At 35.4% G+C, this 11,937-nt stretch overlaps 1 protein-coding gene across 1 annotated transcript in view; it reads right to left on the bottom strand.

Annotated features, from left to right (window-relative positions):
• Positions 1-864: 864 nt before the first annotated feature.
• Positions 865-11,937, bottom strand: part of LOC107186159 (ALK tyrosine kinase receptor) — a 32,290-nt gene continuing 21,217 nt past the window's right edge. Inside the window, exons 19-24 of the mRNA XM_015573972.1 lie at positions 10,770-11,062; positions 9,394-9,619; positions 9,205-9,321; positions 8,013-8,267; positions 4,746-5,219; positions 865-912 (exon numbers count right to left, since the gene is read on the bottom strand). Coding sequence (XP_015429458.1) covers positions 865-912; positions 4,746-5,219; positions 8,013-8,267; positions 9,205-9,321; positions 9,394-9,619; positions 10,770-11,062 — 1,413 coding nt within the window. The remainder of the gene's footprint in view (positions 913-4,745; positions 5,220-8,012; positions 8,268-9,204; positions 9,322-9,393; positions 9,620-10,769; positions 11,063-11,937) is intronic.

Raw genomic sequence — 11,937 nt, 5'->3', positions numbered from 1 at the left:
AAAGAGTTTAAACAGTTCAAGCAGTTCAAACTGTTCAAACGTTTTTCCAACAGTTCAAACAGTTCAAACCGTGCAAACAGTTCAAACATTTTACGCATTTTCGACACTTCAAATAGTTTAAACAGTTCATGCAGTTCAAACAGTTCAATTAATTAAAAGAGTTTAAACGGTGCAAATACTTTCAATAGTTCAAATGTTTTTCAAACAGTTCAAACGTTTCTAAAGCAGTTCAAACTTTCAAACCGTTCCAACGTTTCTCAAGCAGTTCAAACAGTTCAAACGTTTTTCAAGCAGTTCCAACAGTCCAAACCGTGCAAACAGTTCAAACATTTCACACTACCACCGAACACTGTTCAAACTGTTCAAAAAAACCTTGCATTTGGAAACGTCTAAAGACGTTTGATGACCATTTGTTCACGGACCCCTCACTAGACGCGATACCTACTAACGACAGATTGATCTAACGATTATAGTACGCGTTTATACGCAGATCGTGTGTCCGTCCGTTGAATAAACGCAATTAAACTCTTCCCTCTCGTATGGACGAAAGTACCGTTCCATAGGAAACGAAAAATAAGAAGAAAAAAAAACAAGAAGCAAACAAACGAGTCGCTATAATTTATCGTTCGTTATTTCTCTGTTACACGATGTGTGTGTCAACACTTATAAAAGCGTCTCCTCGGAATGCACACGACGGGAGTATTCCTCGTCCCGTATCCAGTGATGCGACGAGGATTCCGCGACACGTGTCGCTACCGATACTGCCGTAATCGTAGCGGATCGTCTTAGCGATCTGTTGCTGAGGTACGCGCGCGTCGCCACGGCCACGGTAGGGGAGTCCTGTCACTCCCCCATGTACAAATCTCAGCAGGAGCATTCCTCTTCTCTAGGTAGCTGACGGACCAGAGGATCCTTCGTGTGAAGAACAGAGAGACGATAGTTCCATCATACATAGAACTGCGGTGAAACGAATTCATGGGTAAGCCAGAGTGAAGTGGAAAATGTACAAACTTGGACATCGAGTGTCACGTGCTCTGTGCAGATGATAATCCTGTGCACTCTGATCTACTCGGGTGATGTCACGAACAGAGATGGGTAGAATTATATTCGAATAGAGACGATTTGTAATGATTTCTCATTACAACAAATTTTTTATAATATTGAAAATATTAACTTTTCATCTGGTGAATACTATCTATTCTAGAAGTTAGGTCCCCTTTTTCTCATGCTGTATACATAAAACCCTATTAACCCTCATGTGGACAACCAAAATATTTACGGTTATTTAGCAATCGGAATACTTCTATTCTGACAGATTAGATAAACATAGATAATTTTACTTTGATACTTTTCCGAAACTCTTAGCTTTTCCTTCCTATAATATACCAGGTGCTGTTTTAGACAAGATAATACGAAATTCTAAAAGGAAATTTAGAAATGGGTTAGGTTGCCTACACAAGAGTTAAAGTGAGAAGTGAAAGGAGGAGTGCAAAGGATTATCTCATGAGCAAACAATAATGCACAATCGGAGATTTGAGGCTTTCACGACCTGGCATCATACAGTTCTCACTGTTGAGCAGGGCTTGAAACGGTTCCGAAAATAACTGTTTCAAACTGTTATTATAAAGATTCCGACTGAAACAATTATGAAGAATCTTTATTCTCAATAACTATTATGAAGAACCGAAAATTCAGACTATATCAGTTTCAGTTATAGTTCTTATATCAGCTCCCATATCAGTTTTCTAGTACAGAACGAAATGTTTACAAACAGTAGGCAAGAGCTCAACATCGGAACGCGTACAATGGCGTAGCATACGATACTCTCTGCAATATTACAGTTCGAATATTTCTTTAATTTTTCCTCGACTCAGATGAAAAAAAAAGTAACACATGTTATGTTATGATACTTACCGAATTCGTCTTGAAATCCTCTAACAGATAGGCGTACAAAAATTATAGGTGTATTTGCAAAAAATTGAAGGTGACCGTGAAAAATCATGAAAAAACAGAGTTGACAAAAAATTTGCTATAATCACGTTAAAGCTCTCTTGAAACCATGCTATACCTGGTAAAAAAAATTTCGATCGGACCGGTAATAACCGAGTAATCTCTACTGATCACGATTCGTGGTTCACCCTGTATAGGTAAGTTCTAAAACAGTTATGAACCGATTCTCGTAGCGATTATACAGAATTTTAAAGCAAATGAAATCACAACATATTACTCATACATAGATTACTGTACACATATAAGCATATCTTTTGCAAAGTCAGTGTGGTAAAATTTTGTTAAGCACTTAAAAATTTATATTAACGAACACTTTTCATGTTACAAAATAATTGTATGTGTACAAATGTGTACATATATATTTACTTACTTATTCATAATAATTTAAAAAAAATTGTGCTAATACATGGTAACCTATAGCTGTAATGTGTTGTCATTTCGTTTACTATATACTTCTGTACAATCATTACGTAGATATGTTCAATAACCGTTTTGGAACTTATATAGAACCTAAATAATAACAGTTATAGAACTGATATTGGAGCTGATATAAGAACCTTAACTGAAACTGATATAATCTGAAATTTAAGTTCTTCCTAACAGTTATTCAGAATAAAGGTTCTTCATAACCGTTTCGGGAACCTAAATTGATATCATAACAGTTTTTAAGCCCTGCTGTTGAGGCTTTCGGGTGTAAGCAGTGTCCTTGTGGAATTGTTTTCCCAACGTTTCGCAAGCATTGCATCTAGCTTCATCAGGGGGTCGAAAGACACACTGATACTTCGACCTCCTGATAAAGCTAGATGCAATGGTTGCGAAACGTTGGGATAACAATTCTACAAGGACACGGCTTACACCCGAAAGCCTCGACAGTGAGAACAGAATAATGCACAAATCGACAAAGATCGTTTTACGTTACAAGCAATTCTCAATGCCTCAGTTCCCATGTTCGATCTACAGGTGTGCAAGTACTCGAATTTCGAGTCAAATAATGATCGATCGGTCGAGCCAAACCGAGCGTTCGAGTTCTTCAAGCTACTTGAAATCGACGAACTGTTCGAAAAAAGTGCGAGGTACTTTAAAAACTGAAACGGTTCAAATATTCGAGCGCTTGTAAGACTTCGATTTACTTAATAATGAATTTTCAACTCGAAAATTGTTGAATTACTCGATACATTCCAACAGATTTTTAACTTCCGAGTTACTCGTAAATACTCGAATTACTCGAATTACTCGAATATTTGGCTATTTACTATCGAATACTAATCTAACTGTAAGGAAGAAAAATATAAGAGTCTAATTTAATGCTTCTGATTTATTTTCATGTTATCAAGAAGAAAACATACTTCCTCTACGTAATCAGATAATAATTTTGTACAGGCAAAATTTTTATCTAAATAAAAATTTGGAATAACGAATAAAAAATAGACTAATTTTGTTTGTTATTCGAAGTTCGGATTAAAATAAGTATAATTTTTCGACGAGTGTCGAATGAATAAATTTATTCGTTGAGAATTATCCGACGAATAGAAGATACTTTTTGTATTCAAAGTGTTTTATTCATAGTGTCGAATAAAATTTTCTTCTTTTATCTGTTCCGTGTAATTCGAGCAATTCGAATATTTACGAGTAACTCGAAAGTTATAGATCCGTTCAAATATATTCGAGTAATTTGAAAATGTTCGAGCTGAAAATTAATTTTCAAGTAAATCAAAGTTTTTACGAGCGCTCGAATATTCGAGACAGGTGAGTTTCTCAAGTAAGATCAATGTCCCGATTTCTGCTTAGTACGTATATATTTTATTTAATGTAAAAAGTTAAATAATAAATTAGTTACACAAAAAATTATTTAAACTAGTTCAGTATTTCCGTAGAAATGCTATAGGCAGCGGTTCAATAGATGGCAGCAGTTAAATAGAAATAAATTTAATAAGTTTGTTCGTTGTAAAGAACATGATTTGAGCGGTTCCGTTGCGATCGTGAGTTAGACGTGGACAATGCGTTTTTACTAACTGAAACTTACGGAATCTTTAATATTATTCGCCAAAGTTTGGTTTTGGCACTTCCATTTTCGCTGATTTTCGCTGAGCAGAAATAGGGACATTTCATATTTCATATTAAATCAACTATTATTAAGTTAAAATGTTTTGAAAAATACTTTAATTTAAATTTAATTATAAAAGGAGGTTCAAATTTTATATCTAACAAGTTCTTTTCTCGATTGTTGCATAAATAAATAATAAAAATAACTTCCTGCGATAGCAGAACTCTTACATAATTAGAAATAGGGACATTGACCTTAGCTCGCATTTTTTTCAAACAGTTCGTTGATTTCAAGTTGAACTCGGAAATTTCAAACGATCGACTCGACTCGAGCAATCGAACCGAGTTCGGCCACAGACGAAATATAAGAATAGACCTAACATACAATGTTATTTTTTATCCCATCTTTCGGTGGCGTCGGAAGCCCCCATACCATATCAGTATTACATTCCTTGGTAGCGAAACCGAAGCAATAATGTATGTACGTATTTCTATATACATTTATGGGTGTGTGTGTGCTGTGCGTTATCACAGTATCGAACGTAGTTCCTGCGTGATTTTCGTGGGACACCAAATCCCATAAGATGTCAGGTCTATTCTTATATCTCGTCTGTGGTCCGACTCAGCTTATAAATTACAAGAACTGGCACACCTCTAGTTCGATCAACATTCATCAAGTCCCCAAAAATTACCTTTTTGATCTCTATACTTCCAGGTGTGCTTGATCGTTGCGGTGGTGGTGTGAACGCGATCTTCTCGTACGGTATCGTGCCGCGACACAATGTGCTCGGGTCAAGACTGAGGGCAGCCTTCAGGGCGTTTTTCTTCAGCATCCCGTTCACGTTCGTCGGGGTTGTGTTTAGGCCGACGTGGCTCGGGGAACAGGTACGTGTGTTAGGCGACGTGTTCGTCGTGTCGGGCAGCGTGTCCGACGAGGCGACGATCAACGAATCGGAATTCGTGTCGGTTGTGGTTTGGCTCTCATTGCCGTTTCGTCTGTCCGCCTCGGTGATGTCGATCGTGCTGCTTTGATGGCTTTCGGTCTCCATTGGACGATCGTTGCCATTATCCGTGTATCCTAACTTACCGTTATTTTCGATGTCCGTTGAAGTTCGATGTACACTTTTCTCGTCACGATTATTCCCGCTGTCAGCCTTGTGTTTGCTCTGCAAACATAATCACGTGAACGATCCCACGTTCCCACCAGAGATGCGCAAACTCATTATCTAGATACAAAATTCTGAATAACGAATAAAAGATAACAAAAGTATTTCGTCATTTTTAATTGTTTAAACGTGGAAATTTTTATAATAAAATAATACCTCTTTATGAGTGAATCGACATTTGTCGAACAATTATTTAATCTCATTAACTGTTTAAAGCTCAGAACTACACTCTTAGATACTGTTGCTTTTCACTGTGTATTATTCGAATAAAATTCTGCCGAACTTTGGTTCCGACCGTATAGTGTCGTCGCGGGATTTTCCGGGTGGACTTTCGTCGACATGGCGACTAATTCTTGGAATGTTTCTTGTTTACCGAAAAAAAAAATGATTGGGTAGAACCGTACGGGGAAAGGTGTTAGACTTGTCGGCCACAGTAGCGATCTTCTGTTTTAGGGTACGTTTATGCTGGAGCTGTGATAAAAGCTATAATAGCGTCGATCGAAACGACGATAAAAGCTGCTAAAACATATTCTTTCTTCGGTTTGTTTGTAGTGGAGCTTTGATAATAGTGCAATTTCAGTCGTTTAAGGTTTCGCAAGGATGAAACATTTAAGGCAGTTCACACGTTTGGTGTCGTATCTAGCTCCATATGGCGCATTATACTTATTATCGAGTTTAACAATTTAATTTGAATAATTAATATTTTAAACTAATTCGAAATACTGGAATGAAAAAAAAATGTACAAATAAGGGCAAAAAACAAACGTTTTTTTCCTTATTGTAAAAAAATTCAATTTTTTTTTAACTTTTCGGAAATAAAAAGTTTGTCGAACAAACCAAAGGAAAGCAAGTACTTAAGTTTCCATACTTTGATCTTAATTTTTAGTTTTATTTGATCGTTAACGTATCTTTTTTTCCGTACCATCATAGTCTCCATAAAAAAATCTGTAACCACCTGATTTTTTATGAAAACGTCATTTTTCGTAACTAAATAAATAATGATTAACTTCTGAGTATCAACTACAGTTCCATAAAGCTCGTGTTAAACAGACATTTTTATAACACTTCTTTTTCAATAATTTTATCGTTGACCTTGCGATTTTTTAATAGCAATCGAAAGTTGAAGCTTTTAAGAATGTTCTTTTAAATTTTCAACTAAATTTATAATTATGAAAAATTTGGGTGAACAACCTAAAACATGAGTGATTCTGAAGAAGAATCATTATATTATTTTCGAGTTCTGCGAAATGCTATATTGAGAAAAGTCTACTCACTAAACGTAAATATTTTGTGCATTCCATTACTACTGAAAGATATGAACATGGAGAGTTTCATCATTTATAATATAATGACCTACGAAAATATCCTCAAAATTGTTTTGAACATATGCAAATGAAAATAGAGACCTTTGATTATATCTTATCAAAAACTATCAGGCATGATTTAAAAAAAGTGTGGTGCAATTGCCATTAACATCTACTAGAATTGAAAGCATGTGATACATATAAATATAATTAATGCAACAACGAAATATTTATGCTTACGTGTTGTATTTAATTTAAGGGTTACTTCATCCTATAATTTATCTAAAATAAATCTGTTATGGTGATCTGTATTTCTCTGATCCCATAATGGGGGTCTAATGAACACTTATTAATTTTTTAATATCCATTGTCGATTTGGTTGTGTACCAATGAGGACAACGGCGATAACAGCGAAGAAAAAGTAATATTTCTTTCTCGTCGCTTATATAGATAGATTTTTATAGATAGAGTTTTGTAGATAGATTTTTATAGATAGATTATATTTCTACTCTTTGTCCTTATCACCACTCTGACATAAATGTACCCTTATACAAATTATAAATCCGCATATCCGTTCAGAAATATTAGGATGTCCTTTTTGATAAAATAAGTTAAAGAAAGTATTTCGTTAAAATTAAAAACAAGTTATAGCAAATAAACAGTTTTATAAGTAATAATTTTTGTTGAGAATATAGGTCTTGTTTCAAAATGGAACTTCAGGCTATTCAGTAATTTAGTGGGCATAAAGTAATCTCCTCAGTACTGCGAGGGTTAATGTAGACATTACGTATTGAGCTTTACTGCATTTTAAAGAATACATTTTTAATATTATGAAAAATTGTGTAATGATTTTACGGGTTTGTCTCACGTGTGCAAAGAATCCTAATACGTGTGAATGGGAGTGAAAATCGTGTGAAGGTTTATTAAAAGGCTATTGTGGAAATAAAAAAATTTTATCAAAAGTACAATCAATAAGCGTGCTAAATTGATGAATATAAATCAGAGAAAATTGGTGAAGTAACTATTTCACTTTCTCACCAATGGTACACTTTAAATTCGAGTACTACGAGTAGATGGCTTCATAGATTCTCCACTTATTTCTGATATTTTATTCCATATTTTTCTTATACAATACTCTTCACCAACTGTTCAATAAAGCTTCAAACGACCTATTCATTCTTCTTTCTATTTGTAAAATATCCTGACGAAGTTCACCCAGAAAATTCTGGACCACCGTGTATACAAACAATAATGAAAAAGGGACATTGTAAATGCTAACGTGCCGATACAGTACTTTTTAAACTCAATAAAATATATTGTTTAACGATCACACATAAATATCGTCCAAAAATAAAATACGAGTCAACCAAAATGGCAGTTTTTAAAATTAAAAATGCAATTGTCAGAGAGCTTGCCTAGTTAAAAACGATAGAATATAACAAAACGTAATTCGTATAAGTTTAATCACTCGTTTATTGTTTAGATGTACCTCTGTATCATCGTTCTCATCGAAATTATCACGACTCATGTTCTTGCCGTATGTTTGGTCAGATACACCTGTACTGGAGCCGTATGGATTGGAAAGAACTCGTCCTTGAAGATCCGTCGGTGGTATAAATGCTCTTTCGTTCGAATGTTCATTTCTAAGATTGAACGAAACGTTAACAGCGGTTGCTTGAGCCATACGCTGGCTCGCTGATCGAGGATCAATGATTCGAGGCTGCATGTAGCCGCATGCGTCCAACTATAAAAATCGCAGAAGTTTAGTCTATCATAGATCTGAATAACTGAACATTTTTCCAACTGATACAACATTAAACCGATAATTAGAATGTAGTTGTGTGTAGAAATGTAAATTCTCGTTAAACAATTTCCAAAAGCTAAATCTACAGAGATAGATATATTTCCCTTGTTTACAGTTGCATTAAAAAAATTGTATTCATTATTTTAGAATCATTACCTGGCTGTGGTTTACAGAGCTTCCTATTAAACTCATTTATAACGAAGAGGTCTGATCCCATTCTACTCGTATTCAACCCCTTGGGTACCAATTTAATTCGAAGAATTTTAGCCGCACAGATTTGATTTAATTTTTTTTCTGCATGTCCTAATACATGTCGCGTTCGAAATTAAATCAACAACAGATTTCATCTAAAACTTCGTTTATTTCATAAAATGAGTGGCATAGTATTGAAGATCGATTCTGGTCATCGAAATATGTCACATATTGAAAAAAAAAAAACATTTAAGATATAACGATAACTGATTTCCCTGAAGAGTGTGGTATGTTTCGAAGTACCCAGGGTTAAATGCAATGGCACTTAGCATCTTTTGCATCGCCAAGCATCCTTGAACGTGCAAGTTTGAATTAGCCAAATATTGCTTCTAATCGACCGACGAGTTAAGGTGCGTATCCATTTGTTGCACATCACCGAATCGTATCACCATACGATCACATTTCTAAACGCAACAGTATGCAACGCTTGCCCATCCTCATCGATACACAACAATTATACAATACGAAGGTATACAACAAGTGGATACGCACCTTTAGACTTCATTTGATTCTGAATTTTAGCACCAGAAATATATGACCAGTTACAGACTGTACCTAACGGGTTAATTCACATCGTATACCTAATGATTTCTCGACAACAACGATAAAAAACGGATATACCTACTTCAGATTGTACATTGATACACTCTGCTTCCGGGTCCGGTCTCATGATCGTTGTCTCGCGATCGCAAATTGGCAAAATATCAAAATTAGGCGTTGGATGATTTATCACGTCGGGATCCTATGAACGTATGCATATTTCAGGATTAATCAATCGAAATTATCAGACGAATCATGGTTAATCGATAGTCACCTGTAAACAGTAACCAATTCTCTCGACAATGGTCGCGAAGCTAGGCCTATCGTCGGGTCGTGGATGCCAACATCGCGTCATTATCCCGTAAATAGGATCGGGACATCCAGCTGGCTTTTCCAATCGACCACCCGATGTTACCATCGCCATGGTTTCTCTATTGGTACACCCTGTGTACGGTATGTAGCCGAAAGACATGATTTCCCACAATAAAACGCCAAACGCCCTACAAACGACAATCGAATCGAATACGAAATTTGATCGCGGTATTGTATGGTCTCAATCGTAAGTATTACGACGGTAATCGTGTTAACAGATTACAAGGAGTGCTTGTAACATTTTCAACAAACCGTGACAATTCAAACCAATTAAAAAAAATTTCAAGTATGAGGTTGTTGCCTAATAAATGTCAGTTTTAAAACGCAGCGTTTCAACGATTACGACCTGTCTTGAACAGAAGATTTTGAAAAATCCATTTCAATTGTTAGAATCTCAGCAACGAATTACAAGTTTCTTACTTTCATGTATAACGATCATTTAGGTTTACAAAATGAGACGTGTTGAAAAACGACGTTTATTGTCGAACTACGGATATTTATGTAAATACAGATTCTTGTGAAATTATTATACAGGGTGAACCACGAATCGTGATCAGTAGAGATTACTGTGTTATTAGCAGTCCGATCGAAAATGTTTTTATCAGGTATAGCATGGTTTCAAAAGAGCTTTAACGTGATTACAATAAATTTTTTGTCAACTCTTTTTTATTCATGATTTCTCTAGGTCACATTCAATTTTTTGCAAATACAGCTATAATTTTTTTACGCCTATCTGTTAGAGGATTTCAAGACGAATTCGGTAAGTATCATAACATAGCATGTGTTACTTTCTTTTTTCATCTGAGTCGAAGAAAAATTAAAGAAATATTCGAACTGTAACATTACAGAGTGTATCGTATGCTACGCCATTGTATGCGTTCCGATGTTGAGCTCTTGCCTACTGTTATTAAACATTTCGTTCTGTACATTGGAACACATCTGATGATATTTACTGATCACGATTATGGTTCACCCTGTATAAAGATTGGAGTCAAATAAAAATTTGTTTGTCTTATTCTATGATTCTTCCAAGAATCGATAGAAAATAAGAACCTCAATCCAAATGTTCGGTAACCTCTTACAAAAATGATTAAAACGTCACAGCAATGTATTTTCTGAGATTCTTCGTAACTAATATTACAATACAATCAGTGAAAAAGTTCGTTAATTCGTCGATTTTTATATTTTCAACAAACTGTCCTTTTAACGAACGTGACGTAAATAGAAACACGTTTGCCTTCGGTAGTTCCAACGTTAAACATTCCATCGAGAACTCACCAAACATCGGTCTTCGTCGTGAATATTCCGTCCAAGAAACTTTCCGGCGGCATCCATTTTATAGGCAGCATTGCCTTGCCCCCTTTCCTGTAATAATCGCTTCTGTAAATATCCTTGGCCATCCCGAAATCCGCGATTTTCACAACCCTGCCAGGCCCCTTGCACGTGAGCAAACAGTTACGCGCGGCGATGTCGCGATGAATGAAACGTGCGTCCTCCATGTATTTGCAACCGTTCGCGACGTCGAAGCCGCACATTATCAGATCCAGCATCGTCAACGACGTAGACCGATCCTGCCAAAACAGGAATCATACGCATGCACCCCATTGATGACCAGCGCCAAAAATTATGAGTTGTCCCTGTTTAAATTATAATCGAGAACGACACAGAGTTAAATGAAAGTAAAAAATAGAACTTAAAAGGTGAAATTAAGCGGTCGAGTGAATCGATTGTGACACAGAAATCTAGTACAGGAGCGTTTCGGTACCGCCGTCTATACGATGTTTGAGATAATTATGGAAACTGGAAGCTATAGAAATTTTCAAAAATAATATTTCTTCCTGATTCCACTGATGACCATGCATTTTAACCATCAGTTATCCCACTGGATCGAAGTGATCCAAAGTTTTACTTTTAAGTAAACTTAATCGAAATCAGTTGGCTGAATTATTAAATTTTATTTGACAAACAGTTATGACTAGACTGCGGATGGTAATGCAAATTTACAATTTTGGATACTAATGTAGAAAAAACCAAATTACACAGAAATTTCCTTTCTATACTATGGATTTTAATATGTTAATAATAATGCACAGATAATATTAAATATTAGAATCTTTAATTAGCTATGTATTGCAAGTAAGCAGTCTAGCTGTGACTCAAAGCAAGAAACATTTTTTCGAAATTTTTTTCCAGAATTTTTTTACTCATAATGCTTTAAATAATAGTTTTTATAATGAAAATATATTCTACCTCGGAGGTTTTGCGACTTAATTTAATAGATAGTGTTTAAACAGCAGCTGATTGAACATTGGTTTGGGTCGAATCTTTTTTTCACAGACGTTTGTAGGCCACAAGAAACGGTATAATTTTTATTTAACCGAGTTTTTGATATTTTTTATAGTTTAAGATGTATAAGCACTTACATAGACGAGCCGGCTCGGATAAA

The sequence above is a fragment of the Dufourea novaeangliae genome, unplaced genomic scaffold, assembly GCF_001272555.1.
Source record: "Dufourea novaeangliae isolate 0120121106 unplaced genomic scaffold, ASM127255v1 scaffold76, whole genome shotgun sequence".
NCBI lineage: Eukaryota > Metazoa > Arthropoda > Insecta > Hymenoptera > Halictidae > Dufourea > Dufourea novaeangliae.
Note: the sequence above shows the minus strand (reverse complement) of the source record. Positions and strands in the feature narration are given on the sequence as shown.